Below are 22,671 nucleotides of genomic sequence, written 5' to 3'. Positions count from 1 at the left end.
TTGATCTGGGCCATCGATCCTATACCGCAGTAGATTATTGATACCTAAATATTCGCATTGCAAACAATTTAGTCAAACAACTAAGGTGAGCGGGTGGGGGTTCTGAACGCTCATTGGTCAGCTTATAATCACAACATATCGCAAGCAGTCGCAATTGGCTACTTTAGATTTTAATGTGGTTTTCAAAGCGTTAGCCCTTTATTAACAAAAATTTAGGTCTATGAAGTACATAGTATGAGAAAAATATATTTTTTAACGTAAATCGTATTTCGTGTATTATTTTCTATGCATCAAAAATACCTAAAATTATTTCATGTTGACACGATGCTATGTTGACCTCCTGAAGACTGTTCAAAATAGTAATTACCGTAAGCGGTCTGATCGTATTTTGTTTTATAACAAGCAGCTATTTTTATAATTGGTCTTGAACGGTTTTAGGAGCTCGAGGACTGTTGCAATTTATGACGCATCGCCAATTCACTCTCAAATTAGAATAAAAATGAATGGAGACGAATTATAATAAAAATAAAATATCATTAATTTTGATAACTTCCATCGCTCCGATAAATTAAAAAGTTTAGAATAAATTGCAATACACTCTTTGCCAGTGTATTAAATAATCAAATTATATAATTTCAGTAGCTTACACATTATTATTATTGTAATAGTAATATGTTTATTAAGTGATGGGAAATACACAGAACTTTTGTTCTTAAATTATATTTTTTTATTTATTACTCTTTTTGACACTATATAAACAAAATACAACTTAAAAACAAACATACTAATATCATATGATATTACTGATCTCTTCTAGGCAACCTTACTATGACATTGTAAAAATGGGTGTTTTCATTTGTTCAAAGTAAAAGTTTGGTTGTAAAACTAGCTCTGTCTATTATCTATTACTTTTGTAAAGCTAAACGAATCTGTTAATAAATTTGTTAAAAAAACCCTGAGGTAATATGAAAATTGAAGTGTACCCTAGGAAGCATGGTTTAACTAAATGGTTATGCACTATACGCTTACAATAATATATTTGCGTATAGACGAACGTGCGAGAGAAGAACGTCTCTAACGAAGATATAGCTAGATAGAAAAATAATGAGAATCTATTGATACTGTAACCTATTTTTATTAACTAGTCGTAAGCAGTCAGCCACACTTAGCGCTAAAGTATATTGAATATGAAAACACTACCGCATTTATCACGGGTAGTGCTCAGAGGAGCTGTTCGGGTTGATACCAGCGGCTGAATTTCACCAACGGACATTACGTGCAAAGTACCATCCGCATCACGTTGACGTCTGGCATTCCATAACCGCGCGTTTTGCTAGAAATTTCTTGCCTCACATAGCCACTTTGTGGAATCAATTGCCAGCTGCGGTTTTCACGAACAGAGACCTTCAAGAAAAGAGCATACCACCTTAAAGGCCGGCAGCGCTTGACCTGATGTCCATGGGCGGTTGCCTCACCTCTCCCCATCCCATGAGCCTCTTGCCCGTTTGCCCCCTCTTATATAAAAAAAACTATGTAACGCACAAATCAAAATTGGTCACACATTATCGGCCTGTCATAGTATGCATAATATGATCGAAGTCGTAGCATAAGATAGTTAAACGGACTCTTTAGAACATTAAATAAAACTTGTTATACTTCTTAAAACTTTAAACAAAAATTTAGTTTTATGAAGTACATAAAATTAGATTTTTTTTAACTAGATATAAATATGTACGTACTAAATAAAACATCGAAGCAATATTTTTAAATTAACAGTATTCTTTTATGTTCAAAAAAAATCTGAATGTGACTCCATTTTAATTTTTTAATGTCGAGCTAATTCCATACTGGATAATAATTTTGGAATATAATTTATGCCATTGTATTGAAAATTTAGTTTTTAGACACAAAAACAAAAACTATCTAATTGACCATACAACTGCGTTCGATTGCTTAGTGCCGCCCGCTATGTGAAACGAAATTGTATTTTGTCTTGCCATATGAATCCTCTTAATAAATAAATATCACATCGCATCTATTTCGTTCGATATAGATGATGCGATGCAAATTGCGAGATAGCCGACCGGCGCGGCGTTTAGCATCGTATCTGCCGCAATCAACGAAGCCACTTTTAATCTCTGTGATGTCGATATTTCGCCCGTCGCTCGCCGCCCGCCGCTCAAATTGCAGGGCAACCAACCTAATGCCTTTCAACTGTTGCTAATAACCTGCCAATTTATCAAAACCGCCTCGGGCGCACCGATCCGGAGATGTTTTGATGTTACTTTGACTGACAATGTATAAAAGGTGCCAATTACTCAGCATACCAGCTATTAATGCCGAAAGGTTTAATTGTGAAGGAGTTTTAAGAATAAAGATTTATTTTAAACTAGCTGACCCGACAGACGCTGTCAATAGAAAAATAAATGAATGATTCAATAATATTTAGTATTAAAATGAAATAGATTAATATCGTATCTATATTGTATTGAGATTTTAGTGAAGTATTAAAATGGAAATAGTATGTTATCCTTAAGAGATAGACATATGCCAACCGGGACTTTTTTGTAGCACTATATAAGATACACTATTCTACAATACATTACTTTGTTATATCTCAAAGGGTTTCGACAGTGGTTTCATTGAAAGCTCCCCAGATGGTTTATTTTTTTCCGACACCTCCAACAAATATCATAATTGTTCCAAAAATGTACGAAAAACGTAACAAAATCATATATTTAAACCTTTCTCGGGAATCACGCTATCCATTGATGAAAACAGCATGAAAATCGGTGCAGTAGTTTTTGAGTTTATCGCGAACAGACAGACAGACAGGCGCGGCGGAGTATTTTGTTTTATAATATAATTTAAATTTAAATTAGTTTTATTTAAGCTACTAAATTAATGAACAATATGTTTTTAAATAAATCAATGATAACTTTCGAAATAGTTGTTTAAATAATATTTGTTCATTTTTAAATATATAGTTGTTATTCAGATTACTGTTATGGTTTGTCAATCGGCTTCAGTAAGGTTCAGTGACAACAACACGACCAATGTGATCTATTGTAAAAGCCATTGTTAACTATAGCTCACTGCTAAGATTGATTCTTTTCATGAATCTTATTATCTTTTACAGTGAGCTGACGTATTTCAAGTAGTTGAAGAATTTGACTTACCAAAGAGATGCCACGTTTACGCATTAAAGGACCACATTCAGAGAGAATATGTAACGGGGTTTCATCTGCACTATTACAGAATTTACTCACTCTGCTATCTTTCATACCTTAGCTTGAGAGGTGTTTGCTTAAGCTTTCTATTTTATTCAGATTGATGTAATTGCTAATACATTTCGCATCATCTAATTCACTTTTCATCGTGTTATCTTGTATTTATTTTAAATTTTGTACATGCTTACAAAATGATAATTTTATTATCATTCACTGTTAAGTCTCTAATTTTACGAACTAGTAGTTTTTGTTAACTTAGGCTAATATTGTATATACTATCCATATCCTAGAATAGTTCAGAATTATCAAATAAATTAACCGTTTTAATTTTAGTTACAAGCAAATTTTGTCCTGGTTGTCTGCTATGTTCAAAATCCGTTATTCGTGAACCAAAGACGATAATTCCTTGACAAGTTGAACTAATAAGTTTTGAAATCTTACCTGTCAAAATCAGTCAATCTTGATGAATCCCTAAAACCTTTAGCGAACGGGTTGGAGTCAATCTTCAGTTTTGTGATGAGCTGGTTCTGGTAGGCTGTGACGGCAGTAAATACTGTCTCAGGGAAGACGAAGGTGCGGTGCTGTTCTCGAGAGAGGTCCGTGATGGGGCCGCTACCCTCGCGAATCTTCACCAAGTGGATACGTGGCTGATACCGATGCATTGAGTTAAGCACGATCTGTGGAAAGACAAGAAATATTCAATATCTTTGCCTAATTATGCAACGTTCTTCTCTGTTCTGAGGCATTAATGTCAGAATGGGTGGTGGTGGTTTGTTTGTTACGCTTTTACGCCGGAGCTACTGAACCGATTATTATGAAATTTGGTACAGCGATAAACTCGTGCGTGGGAAAGGACATAGGCTATATTGTATCCCGGAAAAATCCATGGTTTTCGCATGATTTATGAAAAACAGAAATACACGTCGATAACTTATAACAATAATTAATTACTTATTCGATCGATATGAACGATTAAAATCGTTTCATTACAAACCCAAGTAAATTTTGTAGGTATGTTTTGCGTACATATTTATCGGGATAGGATTAACTTCAAACCTACAATTTATTAGCAAGTGTTACTATAAGAATTATGGCTTCATTCAATATATACCAAAAAACCACGAAATCGAGACTACTTGAAACGGGGTAGAGAAAGAGTCAGAAAGGCCACATAATAAATTTCTAGATACAAAATAATATATATCGATTACTGTTATACAAGGATTCACGGAGCACGTGTTTTTAGAAATATAGAAACTTAAGCTTCCTTGATAAAGAAGATTTGCTTTAGTATAGAAGATTGTATAGACGACCGATATAGCCGAATGGTTACTGACCCTGACTACTAAGCTAGAGGTCCCGGGTTCGAATCCCGGTAGGTGCAATCATTTATATGATGAATATGGATGTTTGTTTCCGAGTCATGGATGTTTATAAGTATTTATATATGTTTATGTAAGTATATTGTATTAAATATGTAATTGTCTTGTACCCATAGTACAGGCTATGCCTAGTTTGGGGCAAGATAATTTGTGTAAGAGTGTGTCAATTTTATTATTATATAGAAGATACTACATGGTTCTTGACTGGTTTTGTCCCCATATGAAAGCCTCTTTACGAACTGACGTAGCTTCATAACGTATACCAAGTGTATTTTAAATATATTACGTTATTGCCACTCCCCTATATAAAAATATATTTCTATTCTTTTCTTGTTAAAGTTAGTTGCTAAAAAAAATCGGTTTCTGAACTCACAATCAGGTGCACGCAAGTCTGCCCGGCTTCGCTGTAAAACCATTCAGGGCTATCAGCATAGAGGAAGTTTTTAGTCGGTAGGGGGTGTTTACACCCAAGCCCGACATATGGGCCCCGTTTTGGGGGTCTTCAATACGTAAATGTAATTTACTCCTCTCGAAAAAAAAAACGCAAGTGTGCTAAAAATATTTCGATTATTATTTAGATCCTATCCTTTACTTAGTCAGTAAGCCTTTTGTTCAGAGAAGTATACAGCGAAGTGCTTTTACAACAGGATCCCGAAAAATTTACGAAATACTTGCATTGCGAAATTTAAAAGAATGAAATAAATTACTTTCTTAATGACAGCAACGTGGGAATCAAGCGACAGGATTTTCAACAAACAATGCAATGTCCAAGAAACTGTCTAACTCTAAAAATAATTTACATGGTAAAACAACGTTTGCCGGGTCAGCTAATCTATACATCTATACATATAAATAAAATTGGAGTGTCTTTTTGTAATATTGAAATAAAAGTTTTTTACTGCATGTATATGAATACATCAAAATAATATTTTTTATAATTTTGTCTGTCTGTTTATTCTGGCTGATCTCTGAAATGGCTGGACTTATTTTGACGGGACTTTTATTGGCAGGTAGCTGATGTAATAAGGAGTAACTTAGGCTACGTTTATTTTAGAAAAATTCTTTTATGTTAGAAAAATAAAGTTATGTTGCAATGTCAAAGAGAAAGTTTAACTCTAAAAATAATTTACATGGCATAACAACGTTTGCCGGGTCAGCTAGTTTACATACAAACCTGCTACTCGTATCTACATCTAGATGACTTAAACCATAGGTTTACAAATTGCAATATACCTACCAGCGTAGAGAAAAACAAAGCGAAAAAAGAACATCCTAACGGAGATACGGCAATATAGAAAAGATAAGCGAATTAATTCTTACTGTAACCAATTTTCATTGTCAGCCACGTTTGAGATTTGTTCCTCAGTATTTATTACGGTAAGTTAAGGTAAGGTTAGAATTAGGAATTACACTTAGATTAAGAATTGGTCTCCACTGCGCTCCAACTATTAGATGCTTGTGTCCCGAAACTCAATGGCATCTTTCAAATTTTGTAACATACGCTTCGTGTTATTTTAAATTGAAAATTGAGTAAAGTCTAAGTTACGCTGTTTAAACTTCAGCCTCAGTCTCATTATCTCAAGTTTCTCTCCAGTGGGAGGCTTCTTTGCACAGGATGCTGGCTACATTATGGGTACCACAACGGCGCCTGTTTCTGTCCTGAAGCAGTAATGCGTAAACATTGTTGTGTTTCGGTCTGAAAGGCACCGTAGCTAGTGAAATTACTCGGCAAATGAGACTTAACATCTTATGTCTCAAAGAAACTAGCGCAATTGAAGTACCACTCAGAATTTATGGGTTTTTCAAGAATCCTGAGCGGCACTACATTGTAATGGGCAGGGCGTATCAATTACCATCTCGTTCCTTATTGTCATAATAAAAAACGAAATACACCATCGTAACGAATAATTAAATAAATTTGAAACTTCCAAATTGGTTGAGTCGAAAATGTGTATAAATTAATTAACGACGGTTAATTATCTCATCAGAGGCAATAAGTCGGAGTAATTTGCCGACACGAGGTCTATCTCGCCGTCAAATCGCCACCGAACATAGCCGGCTCTAGTGGCCGACAAATTAATTACGTACAATGTAACTTGATGAGAAATCGCCGACACTATCATTATATTAGATAACGCACGCGGTTTTAATTAACTAATTAACAAGAAAGTTGCATTTGACTTACACATTGGCCCTTAAGGCCCTTCTGTAACTATTGCGTGAAATGTTTTAGCAACTCATTCTTAATTAACATAATTACGACTTGGTAAAAGTAGTTAAGAACTGCTAATGTAAAATTAAATCATTATTTTTTGATATTTAAGAGTTTTTAAACAAAGATTGAAAATAATTATTATAACTATGTGTACATAATGTACAAAACAAATGTGTAAAGAAATTTAAATGAATTGTTAAAAAACATTTTTTTTATGAGACCACAGACTGGGAGTGGAGCGATCACTCTCAGGCTTTTTAACTATACATTTTTTTGTACTACATATATTGTAATCCATATTTTTTTATAAAAAAGCCCATTGAGTTTCTTGCATCCGTTCCTCTCATATCTGAGGCACACTATTTCAAATCTGTAGTAGTTTTTGACGTTCAATAATTGATTTTAAATCATATTTTGAATAAATATATTTGAATATGAATATGGTGGTTTTTAATATCATTAAAGTTTTATCGCATTTTGTATATAATGTTCTATATTGCTAGTAGTAAGTTTGTGTAAGGAAACACTCAACTATTAAGTATTAGAATAAGTATAAAATGATGGATTTATTTATGAAGAGGAAGATTTTTTGTATGGAAAAGGGCGCCAAACGAGCCTACGGTGCTAAGTGATCACCGCCGCCCACATTATTTTGCAACACGTGAGGAATCACAGGAGCTTTGCTGGCCTTTAAGGTATGGGTACGCGCCACACATCCAGATGGTGAAATCACATATGTGTGGCGTTCTTACACAATGCGGTTTTCAAAGAATTTTCACGTACAATCAAACTATTGAATGATCTTCCTTGTGCGGTGTTTCCAGGACGATACGACATGGGCTCCTGCAATCCCTTTCAGGTCAGGTGACCCGTACGACAGTTAATTCAGACGGATTAACTGGCGTACCTACAGTTTGATTGTACGTGAAAGTTCCTTGAAAACCGCACTGTGAAGGAACACCTTAACATTTTAAGACTCAAGGTGACAAGGACAGTTGTAGTGCCACTCAGAATTTTTGGGGTTTTTCAATAACCCTGAGCTGCACTGCATTTTAATGGGCAGAGCGTATCAATTACCATCAGCTGAACGTCCTGCTCGTCTCGTCCCTTATTGTCATAAAAAAAAGTGAAAAACCATCATCGTACAGTTAGTAATATGACCAATACAAGCGAACTGTTACTCCTACTAATTAGTAGGGTCGATAACATCAATATTGTTATTTATAATGATTGCGGTCTCTATTTTGAGTTAGCATTTACCTCACGCTCTCATAATTAAGCCATAATTGTAATAATGCTACTTAGACGTGTAAGGTTTCGATAGCCGTTGGGATCGTATACAACCATAAAATACAATGTAACTATGGTATACACAGTCTGACGTCATTTAATTACTCCATTTGCATATTATGTGTTGTAGTTTACTATGTGCGTAATATCATCGTCTGTATTGTTTTAAGGCGAAGAGTAAGCAGAAAACACGCAAACAAGGTGTTTTTAGATAAGTTTTTTGGTGAAAATATAGCATTTCGAGCTATGAACACTACTGAATCCTGTTACACATATCCTTAAGTCTTATTTGTAGGTTGCTAATGCTTGCTGTTGGTTATAGTTAACACTCCAGAGCCTTTTTGAACTACCACTTTTCCTTGCAAAGAACTTTTAGTACAACTCTCAGAAAAGTTATTCTTATAGCTTGTACTTTTTTTTGTAGGTATATTTATTCAGATTAGTAATGAATAACGAGGATCGTAAGCATATAAACTGTTTTCCACGCAAGAATTTTGAAAATATTGTCTTTGTTACATAGATGGAGGGCCGGAAGCCATGAACTCATATCGCTCAAGGTCGCTGGCATTTAGCGTCGCCTTAAATTTTAATACTTATACTCAGAATAGGATTTTCGCTTATTAAAATTCAGAATTTAACAGCGATTTGAAATCTGCTTCAGAATTTAGATTCTTAATCTTAAAGTAAATCTACCGCATAGAAAATGAAATACTGTAGGCCTTAAATGTTTTATGCGTGTTTAGAGATGAATTAGAAATCTCCTGTATGAGTCACAGCTTTGATGATAAGTCCGAGAAAAGTAAAAGTCTTTGCCGGCTGTAAAAATGATATATTGATAAAAAGATAAAATAAACTGATAGATTCTAAAATGATATGTTTATGAGTTAGCACGGCCTGATTGATTGCCGATGACGAACTGACTGTCTAAATGACCTAAGTTAATGCATGTGGCGTAAAAGTGCTGAAATAATAAATGTACGTGCGTTGGCCCGTACACCTCCATTTATTTGTATTTAGGTGCTTTATATTAACTACAGACTAAGGAACTAACTTGGTGGTCCATTGTAAGACAGAAATTTCGTTAAATGATCCCTCATTACTATAAGGTTAAGAACCACAGATTTAGAAATAGACTAGCACAGATTTGGAGCTAGACTTTTTTTGCTGATAATTGAATTAGAATTAAATTTGTTTGATGCAACTTAAATTTATTTTTCTAACTTAAAAGATTTTTTCTAAAATAAACGTAGCCTAAGTTACTCCTTATTACATCAGCTACCTGCCAATAAAAGTCCCGTAAAATCGGTTCAGCCATTTCAGAGCCGTAACAAACAAACAGACAGACAGAAAAAAATAGTAAATAATGTTATTTTGGTATATGTACTGTATTCATATACATGTAGTAAAAAACTGTTATTTCAATATTACAAACAGACACTCCAATTTTATTTATATATGTATAGATGTACAGATTAGCTGACCCGGCAAACGTTGTTTTGCCATGTAAATTATTTTTAAAATTAGACCGATTCTTGGACGTTGCAACATTACTTTATTTTTCTAAAATAAATGATTTTTTCTAAATAAATGTAGCCTTAGTTACTTCTTATTACATCAGCTACCTGCCAATAAAACTCCCGTCAAATCGGTCCAGCCATTTCAGAGATCAGCCGGAACAAACAGACAGACAGACAGACAAAAATTATAAAAAATATTATTTTGATGTATTCATATACATGCAGTAAACAACTGTTATTTAAATATTACAAACAGACACTCCAATTTTATTTATATGTATAGATGTATAGATTAGACCTAAATTTGCCAAATCGGTCCAGCCGTTCTCGAGTTTTAGCGAGACTAACGAACAGCAATTCATTTTTATATATATAGATAGATAATTCAAAGTCGTGGTGTTCGGTGAAGTCAAAGATTCATAGGCGTGGTTCAAGTCATTAGTGGGCCTCTAATATTCACACCTGCGTTAATGAATACCCTCCCGGGAAAAAGCCATCCCAATACCGCGCTCATGTAATTACCGCGTTCAGATATGATGATAACAATTAATTACACTTTATCTATTAACTAACATGGGCCACGGATTTCATTACGTTGTTTCGACTTTTTATTTATACGTTTAGTAAATATTACGTGTGTTTTAAATTGTTTACCATAATTTACTAACAATCTAACAGCCAGCTAGATTATGGGTACTAAAACGGCGCCTATTTCTGCCGTGAAGCAGTAATGTGTTAATATTACTGTTTTTCGGTCCGAATGGCGTCATTACTGGGCAAATGAGACTTAACATCTTAAGGTCACGAGCGCAATTGTAGTGCCACTCAGATTTTTTTAAATTAAAATTATAATAATATAATATTTACACACGTATTACACAAATTATCTTGCCCCAAATTTGGCATATATCATATAGCCTGTAATATGGGTTACAACGATATATTTAATACAATACAACTTACACACATAAAAACATACGTATAAACTTTCATCATATAAATGCTTGCACCTACCGGGATTCGAACCCAGGACTTCTGCGTCCCTTATTTTCATAAAAGAAAGCTTAATACAAAATTAAGAGGATGTAAATACTATGGAATGAGAAGCGGGACTGCCTAAGTATAAATTTAAATTTAGTTCAGTATGAATCGTGCGGTGATTTGACATAAGCTTGTAATATTAGTAATTACAGAATGGCAATTGGCGGCGAAGTATAATCCGGCTAAGTTGGAAAGCGAACAGTTGCTTAAAACGTTGTGGATTTCGGCTAACTCCGTTTTTTTACAAGATTGTAGCCGTCATCTGTCAATCTATCAATGACTGCACGTTTCAGACAATAGAGTGAATCGCTTTTTTTTTGTTAGAGTTTCGCTAGGCTGTACAAAATAGGCTGCAATTTCACTGAGGTATCTAAGCATGCTGTTTTTTTTACAAGAAATATGAGTTTAAAATATAATATCTATGACGACCCCTATAGCCCCAGTGGGTAGTGACCCTGCCCACTGAAGTCCAGGGTTCGAATCCCGGTAGGTGCAAACATTACTATGAAAATGAAATGAAATGAAATGAAATGAAATGAAATGAAATGAAATGAAATGAAATGAAATGAAATGAAATGAAATGAAATGAAATGAAATGAAATGAAATGAAATGAAATGAAATGAAATGAAATGAAATGAAATGAAATGAAATGAAATGAAATGAAATGAAATGAAATGAAATGAAATGAAATGAAATGAAATGAAATGAAATGAAATGAAATGAAATGAAATGAAATGAAATGAAATGAAATGAAATGAAATGAAATGAAATGAAATGAAATGAAATGAAATGAAATGAAATGAAATGAAATGAAATGAAATGAAATGAAATGAAATGAAATGAAATGAAATGAAATGAAATGAAATGAAATGAAATGAAATGAAATGAAATGAAATGAAATGAAATGAAATGAAATGAAATGAAATGAAATGAAATGAAATGAAATGAAATGAAATGAAATGAAATGAAATGAAATGAAATGAAATGAAATGAAATGAAATGAAATGAAATGAAATGAAATGAAATGAAATGAAATGAAATGAAATGAAATGAAATGAAATGAAATGAAATGAAATGAAATGAAATGAAATGAAATGAAATGAAATGAAATGAAATGAAATGAAATGAAATGAAATGAAATGAAATGAAATGAAATGAAATGAAATGAAATGAAATGAAATGAAATGAAATGAAATGAAATGAAATGAAATGAAATGAAATGAAATGAAATGAAATGAAATGAAATGAAATGAAATGAAATGAAATGAAATGAAATGAAATGAAATGAAATGAAATGAAATGAAATGAAATGAAATGAAATGAAATGAAATGAAATGAAATGAAATGAAATGAAATGAAATGAAATGAAATGAAATGAAATGAAATGAAATGAAATGAAATGAAATGAAATGAAATGAAATGAAATGAAATGAAATGAAATGAAATGAAAATGAATTTATTTCGGAAGAAAAACTGACACATTCACACAAAAAAGTTAAAGAGAACAAAATATATGCCTAATCTAATACTTAACTTACTTAATACAAAAGAAACAAAAACAAAACTTAATGTGGCAGTGGTCTTCCAAAACTGGAGTCCACTCAGTTATAGTTGTGTCCATACACTATGAGCACAACACTGATTTTCAGTGACCCCATTGTGTGAAGTTTGAAAGAAACTAATGTTAATGATTTTTGTATCCGAATCATGAATGTCTATAATTATATTGTTTGTATGTTTAAGCATAATATATATCGCATTATGTAGGTATATCGTTGTCTTGCCCCGTTACCCGTAGTAGAAGCAAATTTCGCATTTGTGTGGGGCAAGATAAATATTGTGTCAATCTAATATCTAGATTAGGTTAACTGCTTAGTTGCTGATAAGACTTATATTAAAAATATATGTGAGTACCTACTCAATAAGTAAGTACTCAGAAGCAATTAAGAAAAAAAATTATTATTAACATTAACTTATCCATAAATTAAATATAAAAACAATTTTGTGTCAGTTTATCGGGTGGCTTAAATATCCGACTACCAATCAACGGGTTGTAAATACTTTTTTTTAATGAAAATAAGGGACGGGACTAGTAGGACGTTCAGTTGATGGTATTTGATAAGCCCTGTCCATAACAATGCAGTGCCGCTCAGGATTCATGAAAACAACAAAAAAATTTGAGCGGCAAAACAACAGCGCTCGTCACCTCAAGACAAGATGTTAAGTCTATCTTTACGCCCTTCAGACCGAAACACAGTAATGCTTACACATTACTGCTTCACGGTAGAAATAGGCGCCGTTTTGGTACCCATAATCTAGCCGGCATCCTGTGCAAAGGAGCCTAAAATAAAAAATGTCTAAAATAAACAGATTAAAAAGTGTACAAGAAAAATAATCGACTACAGCGCCCCCTAAACCGGATCTAGTCAAACAACACCATCTAGCGAGCCACATAAGCAAACACAAACCTTCATAAAATCAACCAACAGATAATAACTTCTCCCTTTTGTAATGATATGTTTGCATAAACGGCCATTAAAGTTAATTTTATTCTTCAATAGCACATAAATAAAACAAGAAAAGACAACAAAACAAATATTGTAAATATTACGTGACGACCGGAGACCAGACACCTACTTAATTAACTCTCAGCTTACCATTCGCCGTTTATTTATTACCGACAATGATAATTTACACCAGTTGTATTTTTATTTGTGTACTTCGATTGCGAATTAACTTGAAGTTATATTGTCACCATGGCAACGTGTTTCTGTCAGGTCTTTATTTTTTTTAATTTGTTTTACGGCAGTTTTCAATAACCTATCTATCCTTAGTTTAACTTACTAGACGTAGTCAAATCTATTCTTTTTACGCTTACTTACATTTCAATAACCTATTGACAGATAGCATTGGACTATATTGGACATAACGTGACATAACTATGGATAGATAAGATCTTGTCATTAAACGGTGACAGCAATGTATCCGTAAGTTAAACTAAGGGTAGATAGGTTATTTGAATGCGGCCGTTAATCAGCTATACCGAGGTATTTTGTATAAGGTACCAAGGAACTTTGTTGGTAATATTTTGAGGGCGAATCCAGATTTAACGAATGACGTCGAGAGAAGGCTAAGATATGAAAGAGAAAGAGTATGTTGTGAGGCGAGTGAAAGAAAGGAGATAGCTTTCATTTGTTCACTGTGTCTGGGCATGGCTTAAAAAGTTCGAATACTGAAGGTTAGGGTAGGATAGGAGAGAAAAACTACCACCCATTCGTAAAAGTATGCCTCAGACCTGAGAAGAACGGGCGCAAGAAACTCAGCGGACTTCTTTTTTTTTCGATAAAAATATGGTTAAAATGTAATATAGTACAATAAAACTTTCTATTTAATAGCTTGAGGGCGGTCGCTTCATTTCCATTCTGTGGTATCATTAAAAACTTAAAACATTTATGTTACAGTAACATTTATCACACAAACGTTTTTAAGCAATTCTTTTGAATTTCGTAATACATTTGAACATTACCATTTTGTCTGTTCCTGATCTTAACAAAATGGTTATGTTTAACAATTAGTTTCTAGAAAATTCACTTATGATGTGCCTATGTACAAACTTACATAACACTATCAAGAATATATTGAGAAGAACATAGCACGTGCAACCGGACATCCCTAACGGCCGTTCCCAATATACTATCTGCAGATAGAGAAATTACTACCTACTTCTACTGTCAGTAATTACCCGCCAATAATCTGAAGCTGTCCCAATATATCCGGTAAGTCATTCTTATCGCCTTATACTGGGACGCGTGAATTGCAATTTCTACGAGTATACAAACTCCTATCGCTGGTAAGCTATACGTCGTCCCATTGACAGACTGAGTGTACGGATAAATTGAGTTTCGGTAGAAAAGTTTATTGGGACAGAAAATTCAACGAAAGTTATGATTTTTATCTCAAGTAAGAGATAGACTGAATATTGGAATAATCAATCAAACTTACATTATATCATCATATAGACAAACAAACCATGCGATTTATGGAATAAGAAACAATACATTTGGATGTTTTGGAGACAAAGAGGCAAAAAGACACTTAGAGAACTCTATTAGGCACTAAATTTGTTACATTTTTAAGAGTTCCAACAAAAATATAGTTCTATGAAGTACATAAAATGCATTTTTTTTTTTTTCAAAACAAGATAATTTTTTATACTGCTTTTTTATAATACAGTATTTTTTTATGGTAACAAAAAAATCTGATTGCGACTCTATCTAAATTTCTTATATCGAGCTCATAACTATTTTGGAATAATATTTACGTAATTTTATAAGGAATTATATTTTTAATTAATTAATTTAAAAAAAAAAAAAACAAAATTTAATAATTTTTAAACAAAAAAAACTATAAAATCCTCCAAAAACTGCGCTCGAAAGCTCAGTGCCGTGCGCTATATGAAACGAAATTGAATTTTTGTTTTATCATAAGAATCCTCTTAATTAATTAGTAATAATAATAATATTGACACACTCTTACTTAAATTATTTTGTCCCAAACTAGGCAAAGCCTGTAACTATGGGTAAAAGTCAACGATATATTTAATACAATATACTTACTTAAACATACATAAATACAAATAAACATCCATGACTCGGAAACAAACATTCATATTCATCATATAAATGATTGCACCAACCGGGATTCAAACCCGGGACCTCTAGCTCAGTAGGCAGGGTCACTAACCACTGATCTATAGGGATCGTCATAATAATTAGCTAATTATAATACCAACTCGGTTCCTTAATATTACCGTGTCTTGGTAGGTACTTGTACACAGCCGATGACACGTATCGACTGAAACGCACGTAAACCTCACCCTTCGTTAACAAGCGTGCGATATTAATCTTTAATATCTCTGAGTTAAGATTATTTATCGCGTGGTGGCGAAGTAGTATGAGTGGTATTTGCGGTGGAGGGCGTTGGGAGGGGTTTGGGGAGGGGCAATATGGCGGCCGGAGGGGGACAGTGTGCTCCCGACCGTTGTATGAAGCGCACGTCTTATGAATGTAATTATGTTACTAGCAGCTCGGTATTATGGCCGTTTTGACCTCACCATATAATGTTACAATTACGTGAATGACAAAAGCGTGTGGTTGCTTACGGCCTTTCCCAATATTCAGTCAATCTCCGGTTGTGGCCTACCTGAGATAAAAATCATAACTATCGTTGACTTTGCTGTCCCAGTAAACTTATCCACGGTAACCTCATCTTATCCGTACATGCTCTCCGTCAATGGGAGGACGTATACTTTACCAGCGATAGAAGTTTGTATGGAAATTGCAATTGACTCGTCCCAATATAAGGCGATAAGAATGACTTACCGGGTATATGACAGCTTCAGATTATGGACAGCTATTTACTGACAATAGAAGGTAGTAATTTATCTCTATCTATAGATAGTATATTGGGAACGGCCGTTAGTGAAACACAAAGAGAAATACATACTGTCACAATAACATAATAAGTAAAGTTGTTTATCTACACCCATGCTATAAATCCTCCATTCAAGATTCTGAAACAGTTAGCTTATTGCCAACATTAAAACACCCAATGTTCTAATAACCATTACATCACCCAAAAGAGTGTTGTAATGTTGTACTTAATTTCATAACAACAGTCCTATTTTTTTTTCATTCCCTTCATGCTCAAAGAGTTTTAACAGACAGCCACATTCTTATTGCTCGATGCAAGGCATCTGTATGAATTTCAAAAAAAGAACATTTTGGTTTACGCGCTTTCCACACCACTAGATCGTCGCGCGCCGTAAAAAAAAGTATTTCATTCGAATTCCCGCCATTTTTCTTCGATGTTTTTATTGTGTTGTTTACAAAAAATGAGCGATTTATTTCCAAAGAACATAATATTCAAATGAATTTTAATTATTGCACTATACAAAATGTAAATGACTACTAAAATAAATAATTCTTTCATTAATACTTAGTTTATTTGTATATAATCAATAATGGATGATATTAGGTTACTACTAGGACTGGCTGTTTTAATGTTAACAGTAAGCTAACTGTTTCAGAATCTTTTAGAGGATTCATATTCTGGGTGTAGATAAAGTCTTGTATGCAACTATTGATAATTAGGTATTAAAACACTCATGTGATACTATTATCATTACTAGTTTCATAAATAACTATTACAACTTTTGACCCGTATTGCAAGTGTTTCTAAATACCCAAGTGCTGAATAAATAATATGACTGCTTCATATCGCTAAACAGCCACATATACTGAGTTGAGCGTCCGTAGGGATTTTTTTCTAGCAGCATATGTGGTGAAGTTGTTGCGCGGGAAAGAGCACAACCCAGGAGTTCTGTGCTGCTTGAGTCTTCGTGCGCCGGACCGGTACGTGTGGAGGCGTCTCCATCCGCCACTACTATCCATTCCGATGACGAGAACAAATATGTTGGCAAAGTCGCGTTTAACTAGAGCCCTTCGCCATATAAATGAACTCCACAACAAAGTGGACATTTTTGAGTGTACGTGGAGTGAACTCGCAAGGGTATTGTTATATGTAGTATGTTATGGTAAATAGTAGTATGTTTAAGTTTTTTCTATTTTCTGGTGTGATATATTATTTGTAATGTAATGGTTGATCGTATGTTTTAGTTTGATTTGTTTGTTGTTTGCTATTCTTGTCTGTGTGTTACTGTCGCATTAGGTAATACCTGTAATGATAGTTGCTATGTGTGTGATAAATAAATAAATAAAATAAATAAATATTTAGGTATCTTATTCACCAGCAACAATGGACCTTAAATGATTCATAGGGAACACGATATTTTTTTTTTTATATAAAAGTCCGTCAAGTTAGAAGCTAACTCCTTATGTTTTATTTTTCTTAATTTTTTTAACTAAGCATACATCCCTTATTAATAAAGAATTACAGAAAGAGTCCTTGTAATATAAGCAATATGTTATGTTTTTAAAGTGATAACCCTCACTTCTAGGATTAAAACACAAATAAAATTTAAAAAACAAAATTTTATGAACGATGCGGGAAACATAAAATTATTTTTTTCAAATTTTATTTGTGTATTAATCGTAGAAGTGGGGGTTATCGCTTTAAAAACATAACATATTGTTTAGATTTACAAGAGCGACATCTCAAGTCAATTTTCTAATATGTAAATATTGAGGTTGAGCAGGTTATCAACTGTAAAGTAGATCCTGTAGATGAAGCCACAACCTGTGAGTTGAACAAAGCAAACAGAATTCTATAGCGAGGCGGTACTGGAACGGTTAGCTCAGTTGGTAAGAGCACCGGCACGGAACGCCGGAGGTCGTGGGTTCGATTCCCGCATCGTTCATAAAACTTTGTTTTTCAAATTTTCTCAATGCTTATATGACCATCTTGAGCTTATATGAATTATATTATATGTATAGATATGGCATAGTACCATTTTATAATAAAGATAAATACTTTACAAATGAGCGGCAAAGCCTCGTGCTGTTCAGAAAGCTTCAACGCTTGGCAGTGACTGTTCAAAATACTGTACATCGTGTGTGTAAGCCTTGTCGATATTTCGATTAGCACGCGAGACCTCGGATTACGTCGGATTGTCGCCTCGCGTCGCCTCTGCCCGATAAATTGGCTCATTTGTAAATGTTTGTCTCTGCAAACCTGCCAGATACCTACCGCACACTTTACTACCTCTTTATCAACTTATTTGTGTCGGAAAAGGATAATCTCTTTACTTCGATAGGGTTATACAAATTTGTGAACGATGCGGAACTCGAACTTGCGAACTCTCGCGTTCCGTCCGAATGCTCAGTCAATAGTTCGAGTACGCATGGGTCGTAAATCTTGGTATATCTAATGAATCTCTCAGATTGTGGCTTTATCTATGAGCGAGGTAAACTTAGACTGTGTACAAATACTGATGCTTATAGATCATGAACATTCGAAAATCGGCTCAATTTTTAAATAAATATAAATTTTAAATAGTATAAAACAAAGTCGCTTTCTCTGTCCCTATATCCCTATGTATGCTTAAATCTGAAGCTACGCAACAGATTTTGATGCGGTTCTTTTAATAGATAGAGTGATTGAAGAGGAAGGTTTATATGTATAATAATATCCATTGAATAATGGATAAATACTGTTAATTTTGAGGTTTTTAATGTGATGTCGTAAATAATTAAATTTTTTCCGCTTACATTGCAAACGAAGTCTGAACCCTACGAGATTTAAAAAAATAATGTACTAAGTATTGTACACATTGAAAAGGTCTACAGAAAACCCGCTATGGTATAGGTCTATCTCTTACGGATATCCCACAATAACATTTTTTGTCATTTACTTTTTACGACATATAGTGGCTAATTTTCGAAGCGATTTTAACCAATACAGCATTAATTCTAATTCAAATATTTTTATTCAAAATAGGATTCAAAATCACTTATTGAACGTCAAAAAATACCACCCATTCAAAAGAGACTGCCTCAGACCTGAGAAGAATGGGCGCAAGAAACTCAGCGGGCTTTTTTTAAATATAAAAATATGGATTACAATGTGATAAAGTACAATAAATATTTATTATTAAAGAGCCTGATGGTGTTTGCTTTATTCCCAGTCCGTAGTGTCATTAAGAAAAACGTTTATGCTATAGTAACCTTTCCCACATAAACGTTTTTTAGCAATTCTTTTAAATTTCGTAACACATTTAGAGGGTTTAATATTTAATATAGATCTATATGGTCCTTCACAGAGTATGATTTAAATGAATATTTTCGAAGATATTACAGATTTAATAGTACCTACTTTGAATTTAGCAGCGATCAGACGCATTCTGGACCGACTTTTCAAATTTAACTCGAGTGTACAGAACAACGTCTGTCGGGTCCGCTAGTTTAGAATAATCTGTAAATCATGTTTGTTTTTAATTATAGGTAATAATTGAATCAAGTCGAAATTCAAAATTCTATCTCGACAATAACCTACAAAATTTCGAAAGCTTTATAGAAATTTTTTTTTTAAATCAGTCCAGAAATGGCCGAGAAACAATTTAACACAGAAATCAATTGGAGTCACCCGGTGGGAGCTCCACTCAGCTTCGATTCGCTTCACTCAATTATCCAAGAAATTCGTCACATAAATGTCAACCTACCAGCATTCGAATTCTACCTTCACCTTTCCTTCAGCTCATTTCTAGTTCTTATCATGACAACTACTAAAAGAAATGGAATCGATTCGTTAAACTGTGCGTTATATATACCACGGAATACAAATGCCCATAAAGTGGTCGTATTTTTATCAAACTGTCAGTTAAAGTGTAATATTAATGGATTCATATATGCAAACACTGCGCATATGCAGACACTTCATAACACGTCAACAGAACGCGAGAGCGTAGGCGACGAGGCGACGAGAGTCGGATCAACTAATGTGTTTATTATTAATAATTTCATGTGATATTTATTTAAAATAGCCAATAATATGATGCAGTCTACTACACAGCTGAGCGGTCTAATGTTGTAATTAACAGCGGGTGATCTAAGGCGCTGCACAGACGGTCGACAATTGCGACAGGTTTGTACGCTGCGACAAAATACATTATTTGTTCTGTTCTTAATCACAGAAAGTACAGTGTTGGTTGTATAAATAATATTTGACGCACTTTCAAATTAACTGTCGAGATATTATTCAGACAGTGATACTTAAATATACTTAAAATGAGTTACATGACATTATAACTAATAAATACCAAACAGTATACTAGGACTTATTGAGCACAAATTTAAGAAAAATATTAAAGATTCTTTGGCAAAGAAGACTTACTATAGTAAAGAAGATAATGATGCATGGTTTATGACTGGTTCTTCGCAGGCCACATAAAATTATACATTAACTAGCTAACCCGACAGACGTTGTTCTGTACATAATAAATAAAATCATGTTTTTTATGAATATGTCAATAATATTTCATAACATCAAGAATTATTTCGTAAAATATGCTCCCTGTTGTTAAAATGAAATTGTTTCACAGCCGAGAACAAATATCAAGTTGTACTAGTACATTCGAAGGCATCGGATAACGAAAACCTGAAGTTGATGGGAGATGGGCTTAGTGACCACGTCTCACACCCATACGTATGGGTGTTAGGTCTCTATAGTGCATAAAATAATAATAAGAATAAAACATTCATAAATATAATATGTATAAGCGTCCCGTACTCGGACAGAAGTACGTATCATACAAACGTTTGCACCTACCGAGATTCGAACCTGGGACCTCAATCTCAGTAGAGAGGGTCACTAACTAACGGGGCTATATGGTGGGTCTATATGAATGTTTAATTATTCTTCTCTCTCAAAGTGTGTGAAAATTTCGTGACATAATTAGACACAGCTGATGTTCAAATAAAATTTGAAAAACAAAATTTTATGAACGATGCGGGATTCGGGATGAGAGTTGATCAAAGCAAACAGAATTTTATAACGAGGCGGTACTAGAACGGTTAGATCAGATGGTTAGAGCACCGGCACGGAACGCCGGAGGTCGTGGGTTCGAATCCCGCATCGTTCATACAATTTTGTTTTTCAAATTTTATTTGTGTATTAATCCTAGAAGTGAGGGTTATCACTTTAAAAACATAACATATTGTTTACAGCTGATGTTAATAGAAAGCGAAGGAAAAGGATTATCTGGTATAATTAATTTGATTTGATTTTGGTGCCAAAAATAGGGAGTTTATTTATTACAATGATTAGGTTAAGTAAAACCAGAAGACTATGCTAAGGGAAATACTAATAAAAGTATAGGACAAATAGTTAGTACTTGGCACGTCTCGGCTCTACAACGAGGCCAAGTCAACAGAAATCTTATACCATGATATACGACGTATTAAAATATCTTTAATCTTGTCCTTATATACAGCACCTATACATTCATTAGTGTTCATCGATTTTATTCGATGTTTATTTAACAAGTGTTTTACATTGCTGCTTATTGACCAAGAATTTTTTAAACTACTATAGTAAATGTGGCAATGCATGGTGATTGAAATATGGTGTAATTTGTGGCATGTTCCATACTTTGGCATTGTTTTTATATGACTTGATTTGTCTATATGTTTAGAACGTCATTGAATAGATGCCCTTAAATCTGTATAATCAAGGCATTTATTAAAAATAGTCATATTTAACATGTAAATAATATAGGATGATGGAAATAATATTTATCGAATTGATTTTTAATGTCAAGGTGCTTATCGTATGCTTATTTGAATAGACGTTAGACGGTTCATTTATTGAAAAATATTGTATTAATTATCATTATTCTATGACTTAATTGAACAGTATGTATTTTAATATTTTTTCAAATAACTATTTACAAATATGAATACAAATGATTTAAGTTTTCTTTAGTGTTAATTCCGCCAATATTTGTTTTTAAACAATTCGACACGTGTATCGCCTCTACACGAGGCATCCTCAGGACGTGTTGTCTCGCCAAAATCTGGCACGAGACTCAAGATCTTGAGTCTATAATTATGGATTTTCGCAAAGTAACGCCTACTTCAATATTTTTTTACAAATATGAAGTAAAATGTGATATGTAGAATAAATGCAGTAATGTATTCAAAGAAATGTGTGATATATCTTTTTTTATTGAAGAGGAGGACAGCATCGCATCGTTCATAAGATTTTATTTTCAAATTTTATTTATGTATTAATCCTAGCAGTAAGGGTTATAACTTTAAAAACATAACAAATTGTTTCTTTTCATAGTCATTTGACAGATGATATTATTCTGAGGTTTTTTTTATGGAATAGGAGGACAAACTAGCGTACGGGTCACCTGTTGCTAAGTGATCACCGCCGCCCACAATCCCTTGCAACACCAGAGAAATCACAGGAGCGTTGCCGGCCTTTAAGGAATGACTACGCGCTTTTTTTGAAGGTACCCATGGCGTATCGTCCC

The 22,671-nt window shown here is 33.6% G+C and overlaps 1 protein-coding gene across 2 annotated transcripts in view; it reads right to left on the bottom strand.

Annotated features, from left to right (window-relative positions):
* LOC126968950 (T-box transcription factor TBX20-like) overlaps positions 1–22,671 on the bottom strand; it is a 118,547-nt gene that overhangs the window by 14,449 nt on the left and 81,427 nt on the right. The window contains exon 5 of one of the 2 annotated variants that reach the window (XM_050814190.1): positions 3,672–3,907. In XM_050814190.1, coding sequence (XP_050670147.1) covers positions 3,672–3,907 — 236 coding nt within the window. Of the gene's footprint in view, positions 1–3,667; positions 3,908–22,671 lie in introns of those variants that run through there. The other variant, XM_050814191.1, reaches the window with a different exon arrangement.

Source organism: Leptidea sinapis, chromosome 17 (assembly GCF_905404315.1).
Source record: "Leptidea sinapis chromosome 17, ilLepSina1.1, whole genome shotgun sequence".
In the NCBI taxonomy this organism is placed as follows: Eukaryota; Metazoa; Arthropoda; class Insecta; order Lepidoptera; family Pieridae; genus Leptidea; species Leptidea sinapis.
The sequence above is the reverse complement of the archived record's forward strand: the minus strand, read 5'-3'. Positions and strand labels throughout refer to the sequence as shown.